Source organism: Gopherus evgoodei, chromosome 1 (assembly GCF_007399415.2).
Source record: "Gopherus evgoodei ecotype Sinaloan lineage chromosome 1, rGopEvg1_v1.p, whole genome shotgun sequence".
In the NCBI taxonomy this organism is placed as follows: domain Eukaryota; kingdom Metazoa; phylum Chordata; order Testudines; family Testudinidae; genus Gopherus; species Gopherus evgoodei.
In genome coordinates, this window is record NC_044322.1 from 119,663,970 (window position 1) to 119,687,709 (window position 23,740).

The following is a 23,740-nucleotide window of genomic DNA, read 5'->3' on the forward strand; positions in this document are numbered from 1 at the left end:
CTGAGAGAGAATACTTCTGTCCCTAAGAGACCCTACATGTTGCTTTAGCAATATTTTAAGGTGTTGAGTCCAAATTTCAAACAGTCAAAAGGCATGTTAAATAGGGATTGAATATAGTACTTTAAATGCCATGTCTCAAACCTTCTGTATTGAACTGCAGAGACTGCTCTTCAATTAACAAGTGCAGAGAAAAATTAGTGGGTGCTCTGCACCCACCATCAGCCAAGCTCCCCTCCCCCGAGCATGCTGCATTCCTGCTCCTCCACCTACCTTCCAGTGCTAAACAGCTGTTTGGCAGAGTTAGCACACATGGAGGAAGCGAAGTCAAGCATCCATGAGAAAGTGGGCACCTATGGTGACACATACAAAAACTTCAATGCTAGCCAAGAATTAATTTGTGAAAAAGTTAGTCATCCTTATTACAATAGTGCCATTGGGCTAGGCTCTGTAGAAACATGGTAGAAGAAAGTCCCTGCTCCTAAAAGCTTACAATCTAAATAGACAGGACACAGGGGTGGAAGGCGAGCAGAGTCTCACACTGATTGTCTACATTTTTTTTGCCCCAGAGCTGTATGGCAGGGGAGGCAGCACCTGGGTCCTAATATCCCTACAGTACAGGTGTGTGGGGGCAGGGGGTCACAGCTGTACCTTTGAATCCATAGGGGCGGGCCTAATTTCACTACATGCCCCCATGCAGGAGTCCTTGCTTTGGCTGACTCCAGCTGCTCAGAGTGGCAGATGTGGCTGATGCACTGTAAGAACTTAGACCGTACAATATTGACGTGAGTAGCTAGAGCATGTGACTGAGCAGCAGTCAGGCATTATTAGTGTAGCTAAACAGAAGAAGCATTAAACCTGAGAATCACACAATAATAAACATTATAAATCACTTAGTAGAACAAACAGATGGAGGCTAGTTGTCTTCAAACTTAATGTGTCTTAAGGGGATAAGTACCATATCAGCAGTGAGAATTAGGCTATTCAACTTATTCATAAGTAGATTTATTACAAAAATGTACAGGTAGTTTGTCTTGAGGAATGTACTGCAAAAGTATTCATACAGAATACATAACATTTTTACTGTTTGTAAATACTTTAATCATTAAAAATTGCAATAGACACTTCAAGCTTTTTACACTTATCTACAAAGAAAATGTACAACCATAGGTCTTGATGTTCATACTGTCAGCAGCTAAGACAAACTACACAGTAGAGACATATGAAGACCTGTTTTTATTTCACTCTGAATTCATAGAAAGTACAAAGTGTCTTGGTGAAGTTCCATCCCAGTGCTAATGAGAGCACATACAGCAGAATTAAGAGTGCAAATGGATACAAAAGGATAACTGTGTTCTTCAAAAACGGCAATGCTAGAAAAGAAATACAATTATAATCAGAGTACAAAATTATTTAAAACCAGCAATTAGTTGCATTAATGGACCAAAACCATAAACTGTTACATTCAGAAGGACCCTGGGGAGAGGCTGCCAGCATTTCATCAATTTCTTAACAGCTCGATTAAAACTAGGTGCCTATTTATCATTCCTGCTATGCTGATTCTGCAGCCCTTTGCCCAGATACAGAATACCTTCTATCAGAGGAGAGGAGTAATTGAGGTAGGTCTGTATTCATTAGTACAGCCAACCTGCTCAATGATTTTGTTGCATTACTCCTCGCTAGTCAATCTGGGAATCCAAAACTAATGGAAGGGTCTTAAGGTTTGAAGTAGCATATTAATTGGATTATAGTACAACACAATGGTGAGCATGAGTACCAATATCTTCTGTGCAAAGAGTGTTTTAATACCACTCCATGAAGTGACAAGTCCTTTAGGTATAAACTTTTTAACTTAGTTTGGACATTTAGATAAGGGAGTACCTAGCATTCTTGGCAAAGGATTACAAATGATTAACTCCAACCACCCAGGACAGAGGTAGCATTGGGTTTGGAAGGAAATAGGGGAAAAGTGATGTTCAGAAAAAATGTATCAGAATTGCACAAACTGCCAAGGGAGCATGTGGAATTGCTTCATTAAACAGTGAAGACAAGACATCTATCTAGGAGGGACAGCTTAAAAATAAATCAACACTGAATTCCCACTTCTGCATTTGAGATGATCATTGCAGACCTATGAATTCATAAATTAAAGTAACTTATTGGGCTAAGGCTCGGTTGTTTTCATATAGTCAATTGCCTAATAAAAGCTTTTGAAATTACTTACCACTGTACCCAAGAAATGTTACGTAGATATAATAACCAATTGCAATGAGCCATACTGTATTCCCAACAAAATATCCCATGAATGAGGTTGACGAGATAACATCTGTAAAAGAGAAGACTGTTGCTCTATTACCTGCCTGAGGCCCAGCACGATGGCAAAAAGCATTAAAAAGGATGTTCTACTTACAATTGATGAAAAACAGTTGGATAAAATGCAAAATGACTAGAAGTGGATAGAAAGCATTCAGATGAACATCAAAGGCATATCCCCATTCCACGTCATAGTCTCTGCTCTGTCGCTTTACCAAGTACTTATTAGAAATAAACCTAATTGGAAAAGAAATTCAAAAGGAATAAGTTATGAGACAATTTCACACTTTCATGTTTCCTAAAGTTATAATATTAATTTGACATTCCACCTATAGTTAAAGTAATGAAGTTGCATACAGGAAAAAACCTCAAGTCTTTACCATTTAATTTATACATTCAATCCTTGCAAATATCTCTGCATAATTGCCAACCTCAGATGACTGGAAAATGTTTCCCTAATGTGTGAATAAAACATGGTAGCCCAAGCAACGGTGAGTATTTCCTCAAAGACAGCGCAGACCAGCTTTTGTTCTCCTATTTCTCTCTCAGCAGTAGTCACATTCTTTCATGCTGAGCAGGAAGTGCAAACACTGTGCACAGGAGAACAGCAGCTTCCTTTTGCAAAGACTGCTGGTGTAATTACAGGATATTGAAGAAGCAGTGTCTTTCAGTTGCCCATCCACTCACTTCCCAAAAAGGCTGGGTACAGCCTACCTCTTCACATTTCCTGTGTTACAAAAATAGTTCAGTTGCATTCAATTTTAGAGACAGAATGCACACATTTAATAATGTTACTTCATTTAATAAACGCCTCAGCTCCACCAAAAAAGGCAACAAAATACTTAAAATATGGGTACTAACTTGATACGAGTACCACATTACTTGCTGCAACCAAAAACAAAGCAGGCCAAACGTGGTTTCTGGTCTTGAGATTATGGACCAAATTCATAGTTTAGCCTAATTTTCTCAGGCAAACTTCCACTGAAGTCTATGGAAGTTTTGCCTAATTAAAACCTGAGTGAAGAGCTAAGAATTTGATCATTCATTCTGGGCTTAAACCTGGAATAAGAGCAGAACATTCCTCATATGATCAACAAACTTCCGAAGTGATTTTTTAATCAAATATTGAATCGCTCTCTTTTTCAAGGTCACTCTACTTTAAAATGTTGTTTTCACTAATAAGAAATCAGTTCTTTGAAGTGCCCCTGATTTCCTTTACATTTTTGACAATGGCTTTCCTACCTTTTTCCCCACCTCCCTGCTGCTTCAAGTGAACCACACAAGCAGCAGAGAAAAGAGCAAGTGTGAGAATTGAGCCCTTCCTGTGCATGTGCCTCGAGGAAGCAACTGAAGGCAGAACACTGCCTCTGCTATTGGTCTCCTCTGATCAGCTCAGCAGTGGAGAACAGTGGTAGGACTTTTCTCAGCTGTTTCCCTGAGAGGCCCAATTCTGCAGAGGAACCAGCATCCAACATATTCTCAACTCCTGCCCCATCATCAAGTGCTACCCTCAAGTACTGGAAAAGTCTCCTGTGTCTGCAGGGAGATTCTTGGCCCTCACTACCCTGACAGGTTCTTAGAATTGGAACACTATATCTCAGGGGTGGGCAAACTACAGCTTGTGAGCCGAGCCGTTTTAAGCCAGCCTCCAAGCTCCCACTGGGGAGTGGGGTTTGGAGCTTGCTGCGCTCCAGCTGGGGTTCTGGGTCAGGGGCTGCACCACATGGCTCAGCTCCACTGTGGTGCTCCAGCTGGGGCGCTGGGTCAGGGGCTGCACCACATAGCTCCAGAAGCCATGGCATGGCCCGGCTCCAGCTCCTATGTGCTCCAATAGGAGCTGCAGGGATAGTGCCTGTGGATGGGGCAGCATACAGAACCGCCTGGCTGCGCCTCTGCCTACGAGCTGGAGAATGGACATGCCACTGCTTCCAGGAGAACTCAGCAGGAAAATAGGCACTGAGAGGTGTAAGTGACAACTTTCCTGTAAGTATTAACCTTTTTTTGCAGAAAAAGGTCAAGCAAAATAAATATTTTCCAATGCTCTTTCCTAATAATAGTGCTCTATTCACAGCCAATGAAAATTCTTAACCGTCTCTTCTGAGCAGCCATATCGTTACACATTTAAGTACAATGTCTCAGCAACAGGGACTTGTCAACTGCCCTATAGCAATGCCCAACTTAGTTCTAGGTGGAATTATTTACTTACCACATTAAAGTTGCTATTAGAAGGCCAACGCCTACGCAGTCTATAAACACAACCCAAAGAAGTAGCTTTATCATTTGAAAAAATCCCATGTCCAGCACAAATCCAAATCCTATAGTAGAGACTGGGGGCGGGGGGGGAGAGAAGGGGAAAAAGAGAAATTAATCTTTCCTAGCTGGAAAAATGCTGCAGCACCAAACAATGCCAATTCCTCAAACTCTGACATTCCAAAGGTTAACTTTTTGGAGGAGATCTCCTGAAATCTCAACATTTTCCCCTTTATTCTTCCTCACCCCTAAGATCTTCTGCAAGGCAGCCCCTTTTTTCATTCAAACCGTGCATACCAAACCACTTGTGGTTGGCTTAGGTTCAGTGTGTGGCACTACTGCCATTGAACTAATCTCACATTTTTAAACTTACAATCTTTTTATGAAGACGATACCTTGTTAGGCAGAAGTGCAGAGTAAGAGCAACAAGCAGAGCTGAAGACACACTGCTTTCGGTTACAACAAAACCACATGACAGTGCATACTTTTCTGGCTCTGAAGACTCAGTTGTCCTTCAGACTGGCATTCAGAGTTCCAGTCCATTTTAGTTGAATGAAAATGCAGTACACATAAGACACATTCTTATGGAGTTTGTTTGGCAGCTTTGGGAAAACATCCGTGAAACACAAAAGGATCTAGGAAATATTTCCCATCCAACCAAAGGAACATTAGAATTTCAGAAGTAACAGCTTTCTTATGACTGCAGGTACTGTGCCATGTCAAAAACGGACTGGATGTAGTCTTTTGAAAGGCAATAGTGAAAACACAATCTGAACTGAAGCTTACATGCAAAAGATTTTCTTTTGATTGGTGATGGCTGAAATGTCTCGCTGCGGCTTTGGTCTCTGTATTATTTGTATTATCATAGCACCTAGGAGCCCTAGTTGTGGACTACGACCCCACTGTGCTAGGTATAGTACAAAAAGTGAGTCTCTGCCCCCAGGGGCTTACAATGTAAGTATCAGACAAAAGACAACAAATAGATAAAGTATAGGAGGAAACAATGACACAATACTGGACAGCATGATAGGCAGAGGTCTCAGCATACAAGCAGCCTAATTGTTGCCAAGGGTTCTGTAGGCATCACAGCAAAGGAGAGTTTTGAGAAGGCTTTTGAAGGTAGATGATGTTCCTTTGCTGATGTTTATAGAGCGCTCCTCCCAAGCGTGTGGGTCAGCATGGGAGAAAGCATGAAGGCGCTGTTTGAAAATTTAACAATGGGAGTAGTGGGCAATGGAGGCTGGCATCGCAGGAAAGGAAGTGAACATCCACAGACTGATAGCAAATGAGAAGTGACAGGTAGATTGGGGACTGATCACGAAGGACCTTGACTGTGAACACAAGCATCGTATGTTTGATGTGATAGCGAAGAGGCAGCCAGTACAGGGATTCAAAGAGAGGGGTGATGTGGTCAAAGCACAGGCTAGGAAAATGATCTTTGCAGCAGCATTTTGAATGGATAGGAGTGGAGCAAGACCGCATTTGTCAAGGCCAGAGAGAAGGATGTTACAGTAATTGAAACATGAGATGATGACACCTTGGACAAGAGTTTTAGCTGGATGGATGGATAAGAAAGGCCTATCCTTAGATACACCCTGGATGTAATGACCTACCAAGAGGCCTGAGTCAAGATAATGTTTGGATTACAGGTCTAAGTGACAGGCAGGATGGTGGGGTTATCCACAGTGATCAAGAAAGGAGGTAGCAGGAAGGTATGGGGGGGAAGGGAGTTTGCAGAATAGGAGCTCTGTTTGAGCCATGCTTAGCTTGAGCTGGCAGCTAGATATCCATGAGGGATGTCAGAGAGACAGTCCAAGATTTTAGTTTGGACAGAAAGGCAAATCTGTGAGCCATCAGCATATTTCTGTTCATAGATAAGATGACCCAGAGATAAGGTATAAAAGTAGATGAGAAGGGGAGCAAGGACAGACCCTTGTGTAAAGGGTACTTTGCCTGTAATGGGTTCAACATTAGAAACTGTCTTTTTGTTCTGTTTTTGCACAGTGACTAGCACAATGGTCAATTTGGGTGCCTGTGTGTTATGGTAATACACATAACAATAATACATCCCATCTTCTAATCATCTAAATTTTCAACTATTTAAAAAAAAATTGTCATTCATTCCTCTGGTTGTCTTTGCTATGACACAATTATTGAAACCCCCTCAGTTTGAAACACAAAACAGAGACAAGACTTGATTACAATAAACATAAAGAAGACTCTTTAGAGGATTCTAGATACAGCTAGACCCTGCGGTTTACCCTGGTTCTCTAATTTCTGAATGGTTACTGTAACCTTTGAATGTAGATAACTCATCAGCTTTTTTGGGCCTCTACAGAAAAAACCCCAGGGTGCTGAAAACCCCCCTGCGAAGGTACATTCCTGCAACTTTATTGAAAAGAAAAAGATCTTATCTATCTTAGGTACTTATATGGCCACCATCACTGTAGTAGCTGCGCACTTCACAAACTTTTTATCCTCACAGCACTCATGTAAGGTTGGGAACTACTATTTACCCCATTTTACAGATGAGGAAGTGAGGCATAAATGAGTTGCCCAAAGTTACACAGAAAGTCTGTGGCAGAGCAAGGACTTGAACCCAGGCCTCCCTAATCTTAGGCTAATGCCCAATTCTTCCTCCTTCCCACCTCATTTTTGCTGGTCATGGAAACAGACACTCACCACACAGCCAAATACTCAGCAATACCAAGAAAGCAGGATCATCTCTTGCCCACTGGTCCTTTGTTTGTTTTCGGTAATGAAAGTTTCTATAAACTCTCTGTGGTGAAGTGAACAGGTAGAGCATCTGCCAAAGAGCAAACTCAAAGTCCATCTGCCGGAAGTGAAGGAGCCTCCTTAGATATTTGTAGCGCTTTGCACCCGCTGTATGTCTTGCTGCATCCCTGGAGTTTAATGCACCATTGCCCTGGTTTGGGGAACTAACTGAAGTGGTTGGCAACATTTTTCTGAAGGAAAGATTTTAAAGTTAAAACTAATTTATTTTACATAATCTTAGAAATGACGGATGTAAAATTAGAAGCGTTTTAAATTATGCAGTGTTAATTATGGCATTTAGATATCAATCTAATTTCCAAGAGTAATCAGGCAAGCAGCTAGCTAAATACTAGTTCTTGTGACAGCAAGACTACGTGAAAAACTATAAGCTAGAGTGTGCCCCTTTCAAAATTTGGCCATTTATGTTAATTGATTCACCTTTCTGCTGCCTAAAAACAGTGTACTGAAATACCATAGTTAAGAGACCTACGCACTAGGATTGGTACCAATAATACAAATTAATTCCAATCTGCTACTAATTCAGTATGTGGCCTATGACAAATTATGTAACCTCTCTATCCCTCCCCTTTCCATGTATAACACAAATATTTACCTGCCTACTGCATGGGGTGCTGTGACAATCTTTGTACAATGCTCTGGAAACAAAGCACTTCAAGCACTAAGTATAAATGTACAGTTTTACAATTGCCCTTGAATGCTTTTACTGTTAAAGATGTTCTATTTCACACTGCATTATATTTTAATTATTTCAGATAAAAATTCAGTGTGCCCCACTCCTCAAAGAAACATAGGCATGTAATTCTGGGCTAGAGAGAGCCACCTCTGTTTGCTTGGGATTCAAAGCCATGAACCTTCTCCCTACCTAAGCTCTTTCTTGCAACAAAGAAAACAAAATGAAGACAAGATGATTGTCTCCCCCCTTATAAACTTCAGCCCAGGGGGCAGGGCACTTACCCAGGCTCTGAGAACCCTGGATTCAAAATTCCCCTTTGCCTGAGGTGGGGAGAACCCAAGTCTTCCATGTCTCAGATGAGTGCCAACTGATTATTGGGTATTCTGGGGTGGGTCTCTCAATCTGTCCTGTTGAAGCTGTTCCACTTTGTATTACTAATTAAATAGTCAATGCAACCGGGTCTTGAACTCAGACCTCTGAATATCAGTCATAGTTTAAGGGCCTGAAAGGACCACCAGATAATCTAGTTCGACTGCCTGTATATCACAGGCCACCACCACCACTCAGAACCCTACACTAAACTCAACCACCAAAATATTACTGCCCACAGGAGACGAGACTATGATGTGTCACAGGCAGAGAATAGGCAGGACTAAGGCTACATCTACACTAGCACTTTTGTTAGTAATACTTTTGTCCGACTGGGGGTGGGGAAAAAAACCACCCCCGACCAACATACATTTCACTGACAAAAGTGCCAGTGTGGATAGCGCTATGTTGGTGGGAGATGCTCTCCTGCTGACATAGCTACCACTGCTTATTGAGGTGGCTTAATTATGACAGGAGGAGAGCTCTCTGCTGTTAGCACAGAGCAGCTACACAGGAGACTTTATAGTGGCACAGCTGTAGCGGTATAGCTGTGCCACTGTAAGATCGGTAGTGTCATAGTCTGAGGTGCACCAATGCCTGAGGCTCCTGCAATGGCAAAGTAGTGACTGAGATATACCCAGATAATCCGAGCAAGTGACCCACACTCACACACTGCAGGGGAAGGCAAAATACCCCAAATGCTGAAGTCACTACCAATCTGACCTAGGTGAACTTTCTGCCTGACCCCAAATACAGGGGCGGCGAGTTCTATGGGCCCATGGTGCCCGGGCTCCAGCAATATTCAGGGCCCGGCTCCACCAATGTTTGGGGCCAGGTCTCTCCCCCGGCCCTGCCTGCTGGCACCCTGCACCTCCCCTGAGTGTCCCCCGGCCCCCACGTGCTGCCCCTGCACACCTCCTACCAGGCCCAGGAGCATGTCTCTGCCTCTCCCCTGCAGCTCCAGGCTGTCTCCGCTCAGCCTCTTCCTCTCTGGCCCCAGCCCCAGGGCAGCCTGCCTGCACCCCAAACTCATCCCCATCCCTGCCCCACCCCAGAGCCCTCATCCCCCTGCACGCCAATCCTCTGCCCTAGCCCTGAGCCCCTCCCACACCCCAAACCCCTCATCCCCAGGCAGAGCCCTCATCCCCCTGCATCCTAACCCTCTGCCCCAGCCAAGCCTCCACCTGCATCATGAACCCTTCACCCCCATCCCCATAGCCCTTACCCCACACTCCAAACCCCTCATCTCCATCCCCACAGCCCTCACCCTGCACCCCCTCCCATCCCCAAACTCTGTCAAAGAGCCTGCACTCCCACCCCCTTTGCACACAGCCTCTCCTGCCCCCAACTCTCTCCTGCACCCCCATCCCTTGCCCCAGCCCAGAGGCTGCACCCCAGATCCCCATCCCCACCCCCACCTCTCAGCCCTTCTGCAGCCAAACTCCCTCTGAGAGCCTGTACCCCAATCCCCAGCCCAGGGCCTCCACCTCCCACCCAAACTCCCTCCCAGAGCCTTAAGCAGGTGCTGGGTGGAGCTGGGGAGGGGGTTTCTGGGCACTACCAAAATTTCTCCAAACCTGCCACCCCAGCCCAAATATGGGGATAGTTAGACCCTGAGCACGACAAAGAACAAATGCTGAGCCACCGCAGATACCAACTCAGACCATCTCACATCCCGCCCCCAGCAGTGACTGTCCCTGATGCCCGAGAGGCAGGACAGCCAGTAAGTCCCGCCAGTGCGCGCCCTGGGCCCCGCCTTAACGCTGGGCTAGAGTCGCTCTCAGGCCGAGGCTAGTTAAGCGCCCCCGCAAAGTGGAACCGCTTCGGCAGCACCGATGGAGACCACCCCACCCCCGGTTCAAGCCCCCCCCCCCCGCCGCGCGCCGCCCCCTGGGGTAGAGACGGGTCCGCCCTCAGCTCCCGCCTCCCCAGCGAAGATCTGCCCGGGGCACGTGCCCAGAGGCGCGACGCGGGGCTCGCCTCCTTCGAGGACCCGACGGGAGGGGGGGCGGGAAGTGAGGGCCGCGCGCAGCCGTAGAAGGGAGGGGCCCCCACCCCGCAGGGATCCCAAGACCGGGGGGCGAGAACTCCACGCGCAACTGCCCCCCTCACCTGCCGCTCCAGCCCCGCCCCTCCCAACCACACACAGCGCGAGGGTCGCCCGTAGCCGCGCGCACCCACAGCAAACTCCAGCTGCTTCCGGCAACGTAGAACGGCGCGCGCCCCCTGACCCGGCCCGTGACCCTGGGCCGCGGGGCATGCTGGGTATGGTAGTTCCTGCCTCGGCGGGAAAGAGCGGCGGCCGTTTCTGCGCGTGCGCCGTAGCTGGGTCAAAGGACAACAAGATGGTGGTGTGTTGGATAGTGCACTGGGAGGCTGTGGTGGTGGTGCTGCAGTGAGACGCCTAAACGCTGTGTGCGGAGAGCGCTGTCGCGATGCCCAAATACTATGAGGAGAAGGAGGAGGACGGGCGGGCCTGTGCAGGGGTTCGAGAGGACCTGATACAGTGTCTGCTCGAGACCCCGTGCGTCATACAGGTACGTGGGAGGGGCGGGGCCTGCTGAGAGACCTCCTGCGTCATACAGGTACGCGGGAGGGGCGGGGCCTGCTGAGAGACCCCCTGCGTCATACAGGTACGCGGGAGGGGCGGGGCCTGCTGAGAGACCCCCTGCGTCATACAGTCAATGTGGGGAGCTGGGCGGCCCCTTCCCTGTTACCCCTGGTGACGGCCTCGGCCAGGACACTGCACTTGACTCGCGCCCGGTCCCGCAGCGTCGTTGCCCTGCAAAGCGGTTGGGTCCTCGCGGCTGCACGGAGCCTGGACCCCCCTTGACAAGTGACCGTGTGCAAAGAACCGCGTCTGACTCACCAGATCTGCCCCCTGTGCGAGTCGGTCCCAGCCTGGACTGATGTGGGTGAGCCAGTCACCGCTCCTCCGAGCCCCGTGGATTTGGCACAACTGAAAGGGAAGAGCTGGACACTGGTCTTCCCCTTTTGCCATCAGTTCCACCTGTACACGTCACTTTACTGAAGTCTTGCCTTTGTTTACACGTGTGCTACCGCACTGCAGGTATTAGTGCCCCACAGTAAATGGCAAAAAAGGTGATACAGCTACCTCAGAAGGGTCATTGACTGAGTTCACCCACCTTACCTTAAGAACATGAAGAACGGCCATACTGGGTCAGACCAAAGGTCCGTCCAGCCCAGTATCCTGTCTACTGACAGTGACCAATGCGAGGTGTCCCAGAGGGAGTGAACCTAAGGGTACGTCCAGACTACCTGCCGTATCGGCGGATAGCGATTGATTTATTGGGGATCGATATATCTCCTTGAGAATTCCACAATGATTTATTTACTTAGGGTCACCTACAACAGGGATAAGTATAAATAATCAGAATCATTGTAAGAGAAGGTGTGTGTGACCCCTAAGAATTCCTCAGTGCCGACTGGCAAAAGAGTCACTCTTCTGTAACAGTAACTCTTGACAGGCCTGCCAAACTCACTATACCTAGCATACCACTTTCCATAAAAGATGTCATGTATAATCTTATATTAAAGCCAGAAAACGCAGTGATCATAAATATGCTAGTGAAATGTCTGTACAGATACAATGTAAAAAGTTATATATGTACAATATAAAGGAAATATGTTCCTACAGTCTGAATCAAGGCAAAGTTGACGAAGAAGTACCTAACAGACAAAAGATTGTATATCACCTGTCTGCCTCAGTTCACGATGTAAATTAAGCATTGTCAGCCAATACAATGGAAGCCCTGTGTGCATACAAAGTCAGCATGAGGATGTGACCTCAACACACTATGGAATAAACTTTGAGGTGCAAGGGAGGCATCCTGACTTCAATATCCAATAATTAATTTGGGGGAATAAAAGAGAAGGCAAAAGGATGCATCTTTATCGTGCTCCTGAGGAAGTAATCAGTCAGTGGGATTTTATTCATGAAAACAGGATCCTAACCTGCCCTGGTTGGAAACACTACAAAAGACATTTTGGGTGAGATAAAATTCCTTAGTCAGAGGGTCAGCCTCTTAAGTTTAATTGCTAGAAAGCATGCTGTGCCTTTTGTGTTTTTTTTTTATATATATATATATATATAAAATTTCTATTTTTATTGTCCTTACTCTTAAATCTTAACCATTGATAACAAATAGATCTCAGTGCTGAGCTGATTCTTAGTTAAATCAAACAAGCTGGTATGTGAGCTGTTCCATTGAGGATAGTAAACCTGATATTGTTGTGAGTATCTAGTGACAGGCTGGATATCAAATTCTTCAAAGGGGCATGGGGATTAAGATACGCCTATCATAACAAGAAAAATGAGGGCTAGCATTGCCCAGTGGAGGTTCTTTGGGTGGCTAACAGACAGGAAGGGTCAGGGAGGTGATACCCAATTAAGCACCAGTCTCTCTCTCACTGGAGGCAGGGGGCTCACAGAGTAACTCAGTGTCCTGGGCACCCCAAGAAAGTGTCACAGTAGGTTAGTTTATAGTATGTAATCATGAGCTGGGAAAATATGTGTTCACTGAAACAGAAATGTTGAAATTTGATCATACAGAACTTCAGGTGTGGTAGTGTGATTTTATTCTATAAAAAGTCAAATGGTTATGTTAGAAATTCTGTACTGTTAATAAAATTTCAGCTTATTAAAAAAAAAAGTTCATATGGAAAACTCCCACCACAGTTGGGACCCTTGCTTGGCTACTTGAATAGGAGCCTCAGGATTGCATGGAAATAGAGAATGAAAAAGATGGGCCCTTCAGTTAGCGTTGAAGCACATTAGCAGAATGTTGTAGGAAAGTTTGCCCTGCTGCTGTCTGTGTTCTGTAGGTAAGTAGAAAACTTGTGTCTCCAAGACTGTCTAGTTGACACCTTTCACCAGCGCAATTACCACTGTTTTGTTTTGTTTTTTGGTCTTCTGGTGATGATAGGTTGCTTTTCGCATTATATTAAGTCCAGTTTGAATAAATCTTAAACCAATCAAAAGATGTGTATCCAGTTAGATTATACTTCTGTCTTCTCAGGGTGGATTTGATTTAAATAAAATTGATTAAAATCATGATTGAAATCACTAGTCGGGAATACTTGATTTAATCATGGATTTCTACATAAAAGTGCATCCTTGCTGGTTGTTATAACCTTAATACATATTCTTCAGAACTCAGAGATAAATGTAGGTTTCATTTTTAAGGTACATACTATACATTTGTAAATTTGATTTATTTTGAAAACTTTTCAGATTAGTTTAACAGCTATATCAGAAAATGAATGATTGATTGATTATTCCATTTATCATAGGTAATTGAAGCATATTTATGAAGTCATTGGGAGGTGAACTATCTCCAGTTCAACAGGTTAATCATTAATATTTGGTGGATTTTCTTGCCATGCTGTAATAGGAGGAGAACATCACGAAACAGACATTTAAATTATTTTATTTAAATAAAACAACAACGTTATGTATTGTGGATTTTTTTCTTCAACAGCAAACATATAATATTTTAACAAAACAAGCATATGGATTTTTGAATTTAGTTAAACATTCAGTTTTTTTTAAAAGCAGGTTTTTGTTAAAATTGTTTTTAACCAAAATAGATTAAAACAATATTTTAAAAAACAGACTATGTCAGCCAGGTCAACATGAGAAACTTAAAATATTGGCTTCTGCAGCTAACTTAGTCGTCTTCATCTTCATTTCCTGTTTGTTCATAATCTGGAAAAGAAAAACAATCTTTCCTGCTTTTTCAGGTCCCAAGCGATTTCTCAATTTGGAATGAATTAGTCCAAAGGAAGAAAATATTCTTTCTACACCGGCAGAAGCTACTGCTGTTAAAAGTGAGATTATCACTTCAACAGTCTCTGAATCCAAGTGCTTTAAGTGACTTCCACCAGTTCACTGGTGTGACTTTTCTTTAAAAGATCATAAGAAAACATATTTCTTGAACGGTTCACCCTTACTCTGAAGTTTATTATAGTTGGCATTATGGAGGGACGATTGCTGGATGTCCATGTCATAGCCCTCAACTCCTCTTCAGCAGTTAAGGTTTGACCCTGGTACCGAGGATTGAGAATATTTGCAAGAAAATGAGCTGGAGATAGTGCTTGTCCTGTTTGTTTTTTTGTAATGCTTGTAATTTAACCCTGTCATTGAATATTTCTCTTTTGAAGACCTCACTCAGTTTCTTCCAACTTTCAACACCATCAGCAATAAAACAGCTATTTATCTGCATTTTATTCAAGGCTACAGAAATAGGATTCACGGTGCTCAGCATGAGTTCAACATTTCTCTTAAGCCCAATGTTGAGGACTTTGGCTGTGACAGTGCTATCTATTTTTTCACAATTTTGTTCACAAACTGTCATCAGATTAGACCAGTTCCTGATGTAGTGCTCAAAACAGTCCACTACAGTGTTCCATTGCACGTCTTATGGGAGAGTTAGCTTGGTTCCTCCCACTTTTTTCAGAGCAGCTGCTGCAAAGTGGTTGTTACGAAAGTATTTTGCAATTTCAACAACATTAGCCTTTATTTCTGGAACATGGAAGTCTTTGGCTAGGAAGTGCATCAAATGAGCCCTGCAACCGTATGTTGTTAGCTTGGGACTCTCTTCGCTGTCTTCTAAATTTCTTCTCATCTTGGATACATTTTCAGCATGTGACCAAGCTGCGTACTAGACATTTGACTTTTTTTTTCAGGTTGTTATAGCTTTTACTGCTACTTCTTGTAAGTATTCTGTGTGTGCATTTCCTAATGTATCAGCTGTTTCTGGAAGGAAGACGTTCCCTTTTTCTGTTGTCACACAGGCACATAACCAGGATCATCATGTACATTGCTCCACCCATCAAGACTCAAGTTAACAATTTTACCCTCCAGACTTTTGCACACTGCTCAGCTTCTCTTTCATACACTTTATCCAGCAATTTGCCCGTGACATCTGCTCTGTTGGGTGGAGTGTATCCTGGTCTTAATGACTGAACCATGTCAATGAAGTGTGGGTTCTCAGTCATACGGAAAGGAGAGTTTGCTGCATAAACAAATCGGGTGATTTTTTCATCAATTACTTTTTTTGTAATTTGCTGGTTCTTATCACAAATTTACCTATGGTTATTTCTGGATGATGGAGTTGTTGTTTGGTTTTTTTTAATATACTGTGGCTATGTGACATACATGGTGTGACTGAAACACTATCATTGGCAGATAACTCTGAAACTTTAAAAAATGATGGTGATCTTGAAGGTGGATAGTCTTCAGAATCTTATATGTTGAGGATGGATTCTCCTAAACAAAATAAGTCAATGCAGTTATTTAATTATTATTACCATACTGTTAATTTGGTATCACTCATTGCATTCATTGACAGTCAGTACTACTTTAAAGGTGAAATTGTAAAAGGAAGATCTGCCTATTTCAGCTATTTTTTTTTCACAACTGCATCTAAAATGATCGTACCATAGAGTAACAACTATATTTTTTGCTCACACATAAGAATTCAAGAATAGTCCAGAAGGAAGACAGGCAGTCCTTAAGAAAGAAGTATGAAATAAAAAAGTTTACCAACCTGAAGATCCTGCATATTCAGACATGTTTCTTTCATCATCTTCAACACAGCTTCCTCCTGAGAAGGAAAACATCTTGCATTTCTTTGTTGCACTGTTTGCATTTTGCACGCATGCCTGTCTTACCCACAGGTAGAGGAACTTTATGAAAATATTCCCAAACTGAGTCTCTTTTACAGCCTGCTGCCATTATAGGTTTTCCCTTCTAGTGAGAGAATGATATGTTAGATCTCAAATCAATGAAGGCTACACTCAGAAAGACCTCAAAACTTCTGGAATATGCTGCTCAAACAATTTGACTTTTGTTTCTACTGCCTGTCCCTGCCTTCTCACATTTATCTCCAGACTTGGTCTCCTTGTCCAAGTCTATTCTGTCCCCAACAATCCTATATTCATTGAACTTTTTGAAATTTTGCACTTTTAGAGAGAGGTAAGGGATTGACTCTGTGTACACAAATTCGCAGAGGGCCAATAGGATTGAGATTTGTTATTTCTCACCACTATATATTTATTTAAAACATTTTTGCTGTTAACAAGCATGTTATCTCTGGAGAGACACATCCACAGTTTGAGAACTGCAAAACTAAGCATCTCCGATAGTATCTTCTAGACTAAGCAATGAGTCCCATTGGGTAGATAGAAAGATTACCCTAAATAATCTATACAGGAACTCATTTACAAAACTTTTCTTAAACGTTACATGAATCTATTGTCTCATACTATAGAATTAGAATTTATAATCCCTGTTCCATGATGAGATACAGTATAGCTAAAAACTATCTTTAGATAGGTTTTTTCCTCAAAAAGCATTTTATCAAAAAAAACTGATTTAATAAAAAAAAATCAAATTTTAAATCATTGATTTTTATCCACCCTGGTCTTCATTTTACTGATACAGGCACATGTTTTTGAAGTTGGGGGAGGAAGGGAAAAATTATTATCTGCACTTTCACAAACTCTCAGGAACGTACCACAGCAAAGAACACAAGTTAAAGCAGCTTGGACAGAGTTTCAACAGTGTTTCAACAGTGTTCACATGACTTTTTAGAGCTGCCTTGTCTGTAGTGTCCTTTCCACTGAAGAAATACACTGGATTCTTATGCTGTTATGTTTCATGTGACAGGAAGGAAAAAACCCCAGACAATGCTTGAAGGAAGGACACTGCAGAAGTTTGCAAGTTTCTTTTTTTGAGTGCAAAAGATCAATGGTAAGTGATTGTTTTGATTGCTTTTTAGTCTTTGTAGCAAATGTGTTTTTTTCTAAAAGATTCTGATGAGGAAGAAAACACTATTGAAATTAATCAAATTGACATCACTAAGTAGAATAGCTTCTTACTTGTCATAATTGTAATTGGTCCTTAATAAATGTTAGCTCTTGTGAACATTAGTATAGAACATCTTTCGCACTCAAGCAAAACAAGGAATTAGGTTGTGGGTATAATCCAACAAGATATTCACATTTAAATTGGAGAAGGCTCAGAGTGTGACAGCTACAGTAAAAATAGGAAATGATTAACAAAATTGGGGTTATTTTAAATATGAAAGCTCAATAGGTAAAATAGCTTTTTAATATATAAGATTGATAATTAGCCATACCATAATCTTATCTATTTGAGATCATTGGAAGAAACAGAGGAAAATGGAATTAAGCTAGAAATATGCTAGAAAAGTGTCTTCAAACATATTATTTACTCTCCAGCATGTCGTCTACAACAACACTGTTACAATCTTCAAATATTTCTCATTATAGTTCAGTATGTAACAAGGACAGATGAAAAAGACGAGGTAGATGGGTCTCAAACTTAATTGATCACGCCCCTCTTCTTTGTGTCTGTAGTAGTTTATGCCTCCCCTCCCGCCACACAAGTACATATACGGATTAGAAAAAAATCAACATGCACCCCTCACTAAATATTAGAAACAGTAAGGCATTGATTCAAACAGAGCCAACGGTCCATTGTAATAGCAAAAGCAAACCTGCGATTGTGGCCGATGCTTACAATTAAATGTGCACACCGCAATGTAGCGAACGGATTAATGTACAAATGGCAACAACTTTGTATAATGCTATGCAAGGTTAACAGAAATCTGTCAAAATGCACAGCACCATCTGAGGACCTGATATTTCTGGAGGAATTAGCGTTGCTAGTTATTCATTGCTGTGGGTAAAATGTGCACAGTAAGGTTTTTTTGTTTTTGTTTTTCTTCTCAAGCATCTCATGCCCCCCAGAATACATTCCCCACCCTTTCCCCCGGGGGGTCTCATCCCCATGTTTGAGAACCTCTGGAATAGATTATTTAGTCTGGAAAGGAAAAGAGTGAGAGATGATAATTATATTTAAATAGGAATATAATAGAAAAGGCTATTTGTGGTGTTCTGCTTAACCTGTCCCATAATATAAGAAAAAAAGACGTATTTGTTGACCAATTAAATTAAAAAGCAACAAACTTAAAATGGAGTTTTACTATCTCAGGGTACTAGTGAGGCAAATAATTTAGTACATTTTTTAAAGGATGTGGCACTGCATGCAAATACAAATGCTTTTAACATTTACACTAAGTTAAAATGATTAGGGTTTTCAGTTGTCATGCTTCAGGACATAAGACGATCAGTATTTGGGTAAAGAATAAAGTATGTTTCTGTGCTAGCAATTAGATACACAAATGGGCAGGAGTGTACACGTCCCTCTCTCTACATGTGACATGGTAATTGGTGTAATATGGTCAAACTTATGTTTACCTAACTTTTTATTGTACTATAGCAGTGAATTCTAGTTAATGATTTTGCATAGTAGTAATCTATTCCTCAAATTTAAGTATGTAGAACATACTAGCTGAATTATTGTTGGATTCAAGAATATTCAGTCATCGCAACCTTGAGGATGGAAAACTTAAGAGAAACTATTCCAGGCCAAAATAATGTGGCCCTTCTTGCTGCCATATCGCTCTGCAGTGTTAAAAATGATCTACTGTACAGCAGCTATCCACTCTCAGCTTTAGGAAATGCTGGTGTACAGTAAATCTTTAGGCTTTTCCCTCCAATTATATATCCATGTATTATTTCCCTCGGATATTAGCTTGCATTTTTTCTAAATTGAATCTCACTTTATATTTTACCCATATTTATAGACTCTGTAGGTTCCTTTTTATATTATCCCAGCCTCACTGGTGTTTGCAACACCTTCTATTTTAACGTAATCTGAATTTGCTGTGTACCACATTCTCCAGATTATGAATGATGATCAGTAAGATAAGACTGAGTATTCTCTACAGCACCTCACCTACACACCTTCCTCGCTCTCCCAACTCTATTGTACCACTTACTATTATTCTGTTTATGGTCCTTCAGCAAATCTGAAGTCTACATGACAGTGCTAATCAGTCACCTAGTATTAATTATGAGTAAGATTTCTGAATACAGTGCTACCATGTACTGTCATGCCAGTCTTGTGTCTTTTTATGGAAAAACCATTTATTCTCTTCAGTGACTTTTTCTTTACTGTATCCTTGTTTGTAAAGTGCCAGAAATAGAAACAGTTGCTTCAAAGCAGTTCTAATAGTAGTATTTCACATTTTGCAATATGTTGACTTAATTATTCTTCAATTTTTAGTTGGATGCCAGAGCAAGATTCAGAGGAAGGAAGGGATACTGAAGCCTTTGTGAAGAGAGCCAAGCATGGCGAATTGTGGATGTATCAGTGCTTTAAGCAAAATACAGAGACTAAAATAAGAAGAGTATATTTGCTGCATCCTCCCAGTCATGAAGTATTCTCTTGGAAAATACCTGCTTTCAAGAACTCTGATAGATTGAGGCTGACATGCACCTAAAATACTGAAAAGAAAACCAATATTAGGCTGGCAGTTTGGAGTGATATGAAATGCCCTAATGCATTTTAAATAAACTATGCAAAATCCAAAATAAGCTGTAGCAATCTTTAGCTGAGTCAATTTGTTTTGAAATTGAGATTTCCTTTCAGTTTAAGTTTGTGGTTTTATTTATCTAAAACCATAAAACATTGTCAGAGTGAGATATAAAATGATTGAAATTGGTAGACCGCTTGAGTAATGTTCTGCAGTATCATTCAGGAAACCTGAGATAGGTCTCTTGTTTCCCAGGTTGGCAGGGCCGACATACACTGAAATGTACAGGTTAGCCTCTGGGGAAGAGAGTGGCTTATATTGCTCAATAGTGAATTCCAGTTAATTAGAGTGCAGTTGGTACCTGTCCAGTTCCCAAGAACTGTGTCACCATCTCTTCTTCTCTCCGCAAAATTCCTTTTTTAATATGATGGTTGGTGTAAATTCATTCGTACATTGTAGCCTTTCACTACTGAAGAGCTAAATTAAAGTTGGAGTTACTCTTAAGAGTTAAAATATGTCTGTCTGAAAGTGACTGTTCGTTTTGAAAAACAACCACCACTTTTAAGAGAAATATAGTTCATCTGACCAGTACTAGTGTATAGAGGAAGAGTTGCACATGAGAAGTAAGAGTAATTAAATGTCATGTTTTTCACCCAGACATGCAGCTGAAGTGATATTGGTTGTCACTTTTATTATAGTATGCTGACAACAGCCTCTAGATTCCTTTGAGGTTATGCTGGATTTTTTCCCCTTACTACCCAAACAAATATACTTTACACACTTGACTACAATTCAAAATTACATTTTTTCTTAATTTTATATTAAACATTAATTATGTACCACAAACTTTATAATTTTTTTTATTCCTGCATTCTTATTCCTTTCCGTACTATAAAATGTATATATGGGTGTATAATTTTCAAATTGTCGTTCACATTCATTTAAATTATGACTGGTTTTCTATGGTAAACTTGTTTTTTAAATCTTAGCATTTCCACATGTTCCTTTTGTGCTACTTAATTCACAAGTTTGTATAATTGCATAATTCATAATGTAGTTCAATTGGAAGGCCAAACAATAAATGAAGGGAAAGGAAAAATGTTTTTGTTTTTTAAATCAAGGATGTCTCCTCTCAGTGCCAGATCTGTCTGTAACATGTAAGTATTAGAGGATGTTCTTTATTATATATGCTGCCTAGCGTTAGGCATTTCACAGGTCCAAAAAAAATTGGTCATTTGATTTGTCATATATTTTAAAGCACTAATTTATTAGAATGGGAACAACAGTAACAAGAGAGGAAGACTTTTTGTTTCTAATAGGCGTAGCTCAGATACTTACTCTTAATTACAAAAAAAATTATTTAACTGAGTTATTTCATCTTAGAACAATGCAAATAACCATAAAACAAAGTTCTGAAATATGAAAGAATGGCACCATAATGCAATCAGAAATGTAGGTAACTACCTACATCAGTTCTTGCTGGAACATGTGACAGTACGGTAACTCCTCACTTAATGTTGTCCCAGTTAACTTTGTTTTGCTGTTACGTCGCTGATCTATTAGAGAACATACTCGTTTAAAGTTGCGCAATGTTCGCTTATAACATTGTTTGGCCGCCACCTGTTAGTACAGTACTTTGTCCACTACTTGCAGGATTCTTTGTAAGAGCAGCCCCTCGGAGCTAGTGGGTGGGGGCTTCAAACCAGGATTGGCCAGCAGCTCCCCTTTGAGCTCCCCTCCACCTGCACTTCCCACCTGACAGTGAGCTCCGGGATCAGTGCCTCCCCCATCCCTCCCTGCACCTCCCATATGCAGCAATCAGCTGTGTTACAGTGTTCAGGAGGCTCTGGGGAGGAACCAGGATGCAGCACGCACCCTCCCATCTCCCTCCCCATGCCTCTCGCCCACAGCAATCGGCTGTTTTGCAGCATTCAGGAGGGTGGGGAGGATCGAGGATGTGGTATGCTTGGGGGATGGGGGTTGAGCAGGGGCAGGGGGCAGGCCAGGGGCAGAGCTGGCAGTTGAGCACCCTCCTGCACTTTGGAAAGAACAGCAGGAGGAGCAGCCAAACAATCCACACACTGACTCCACCACCTCAACCAAGTTGAGTAGAGTATTAAGTTGTTTAAAACTTATACCTGTATTACTTTGTTTAAACTTGTGCTGTATATGTATATAATGTCTTTAGTGTGGCAAAAACATTTTCCTGGAAACTAACTCCTACATTTACATTAATTCTTATGGGGAAATTGGATTCACTTAACATTGTTTTGTTTAAAGTTTCATTTTTCAAGAACATAACTACAACATTAAGCTGGGAGTTACTGTATTTGAGTGTGATCAAATAATAGGTGGTCAATGGGCATTTTTGACCAGTTTATCAAGCCTAATATTGCCACTCAGTTTTCTTATAACTATTCATGAGAGTGGGATTCCTTTACTTCTGTTCTTGTAGTATGGCTCCAAGGGGACCAAACCAGGCAATTTGCCACTTCATAGACTCTTTTTATCTAAGCCATGTTCTGCCTTGGTAACAAAGTGTAAGGCACACACAGAACATACTGTAACCAAAACTTAGTTACCCAAGAACTAATTTCTGAAAAAGGCTTTTTAATACTCAATACTTAACTCTGTATTTAATAAGAAAACTCTTCAACAATTTCTTGGTGCTCTTTCAAGGGCATGTACTTTAAAAACAAACATAAAATCCCCTCCAAACTGCATTGGTGCCCTAACCCAGACACCTTTTCTGTGAATAGTTGAACCTTACAACCAGGGCACCTTTGTACCCAAAATATAGAGGCATCATGGGGAAATATTGTGACAACTCTTCATATTCCTTTTATGGAAAATGTAATGTTGCAGAGGTCAGTTTTATCACGTTCTGTCTTTCATCAAGTCGATCTGAGCATAAAGAAGAAATGTCTCTAAACACAAGATAAAACAAGCAAGGAGGTTCATGAAATGTGAAAAAGTACTAGCTCAAATATGAGCTTGGTGTATGCAATATTGAGTTAAATTAGTTATACCCTTAGATAGTTATTTTCAGCTAACCTTAAAGCTTCTTAAAAGTAGCTGCTTTGTGTGGGGGAAATCTTTTGGAGCCCTTTAAAAGCCAAATAGCCTCAAAAATGATGATTTAACTCTTAAAATGGAGGGAATCAAAGTAATTTTTGCCAACCTGATTAATAAACTAGAACATAAGACATGTAAATGAGGAAATGAATGTAAGGATAAAGATAACTACCAGCTTTTGCCTACCTTCTCCAATGGATAATTAATATATTCAGTGCTAACTGGAAGGCAAGCCCCAAGAATGGCTGGACATTTGTAATGATAAACAATGTCTTCTTTTTTTTAAGCATTTGATAGTTTTTTAAATAGATAAAATTTGGTTGTTTTGGGCAAGAACGTTAAACAATTTTTCTTATGGAGTTTTCCTCTGTTTAGATATGTAGTATGTGTTAATCTATCTTGTATTATTCCTGAGGGAATTCAGTGCCAAAAAAATAAAAATTCTGTGCACAATATTTTAAAAATGCAAATTGTATTTGTCAATAAATGTGGCAGCTCCAGCATGATAGTGGGGAGTACAGGGCACTGGCTGCATGGAGCTGGGAGATCAATCTGCAGGACACATACTCAGGGGTGAGGCTGCCCCTGACAGGGCAGTGGCAGGGCCTGCCCCAGAAATACCCTGGAGCACTGGCCCTTGGCAGTGAGCAGGCAGATGCAGAGCCCAGTGAGAGGGTCAGAGCCCAGTGGGTGGGTCTGGGCGTGGAGGGATAGAGCTCAGTAGGGGGGTATGGGTGCAGTAAGGCTCTGAATGCAGAGGGTGAGGCTTGGTGGGGGCAGTGTTTGATTCAGGCAGGAAGCAGTCAGGGGCGGTGTGGTGCTGGGGGATTTATGTGGG

General features: G+C 41.8%; 2 protein-coding genes across 5 annotated transcripts; one reads left to right on the forward strand and one right to left on the reverse strand.

The window, feature by feature from the left end:
- Positions 1-984: 984 nt before the first annotated feature.
- UNC50 (unc-50 inner nuclear membrane RNA binding protein) lies at positions 985-10,651 on the reverse strand. 4 transcript variants are annotated; one of them, XM_030570687.1, is made up of 6 exons: positions 10,576-10,651; positions 7,243-7,526; positions 4,517-4,637; positions 2,408-2,547; positions 2,222-2,323; positions 985-1,370 (listed from the first exon to the last, which is right to left on the reverse strand). In XM_030570687.1, the coding sequence occupies exons 2-6, from the start codon at positions 7,520-7,522 to the stop codon at positions 1,234-1,236; spliced, it is 780 nt and encodes a 259-aa protein (XP_030426547.1). In that variant the 5' UTR covers positions 7,523-7,526; positions 10,576-10,651; the 3' UTR covers positions 985-1,233. The 4 variants fall into 4 exon arrangements, with proteins under 4 accessions (XP_030426547.1, XP_030426565.1, XP_030426576.1 ...); XM_030570705.1 differs by having other exon boundaries at positions 10,580-10,646; XM_030570716.1 differs by having other exon boundaries at positions 10,511-10,632.
- Positions 10,652-10,714: 63 nt separating this feature from the next.
- Positions 10,715-20,926, forward strand: LOC115655354 (cytochrome c oxidase assembly factor 5). The gene is made up of 3 exons (XM_030570730.1): positions 10,715-10,935; positions 17,091-17,174; positions 19,578-20,926. The coding sequence occupies exons 1-3, from the start codon at positions 10,834-10,836 to the stop codon at positions 19,617-19,619; spliced, it is 228 nt and encodes a 75-aa protein (XP_030426590.1). The 5' UTR covers positions 10,715-10,833; the 3' UTR covers positions 19,620-20,926.
- The last annotated feature ends 2,814 nt before the right edge of the window (positions 20,927-23,740 follow it).

What these genes read in the sequence shown, in the direction of transcription:
- UNC50 (XM_030570696.1), bottom strand. Translation starts at nt 8,378, where the DNA reads ATGGAAGACTTGGGTTCTCCCCACCTCAGGCAAAGGGGAATTTTGAAT. An exon ending in CCAGGGTTCTCAGAGCCTGG is followed by an intron (nt 7,527 to 8,310) that starts GTAAGTGCCCTG and finishes TCTTTCCTTCAG; the next exon opens with AAAAATGTTGCCAACCACTT. An exon ending in GCTGAGTATTTGGCTGTGTG is followed by an intron (nt 4,638 to 7,242) that starts GTGAGTGTCTGT and finishes CCCCGCCCCCAG; the next exon opens with TCTCTACTATAGGATTTGGA.
- LOC115655354 (XM_030570730.1), top strand. Translation starts at nt 10,834, where the DNA reads ATGCCCAAATACTATGAGGAGAAGGAGGAGGACGGGCGGGCCTGTGCA. An exon ending in AGACCCCGTGCGTCATACAG is followed by an intron (nt 10,936 to 17,090) that starts GTACGTGGGAGG and finishes TTCATGTGACAG; the next exon opens with GAAGGAAAAAACCCCAGACA. An exon ending in TTGAGTGCAAAAGATCAATG is followed by an intron (nt 17,175 to 19,577) that starts GTAAGTGATTGT and finishes TTCAATTTTTAG; the next exon opens with TTGGATGCCAGAGCAAGATT.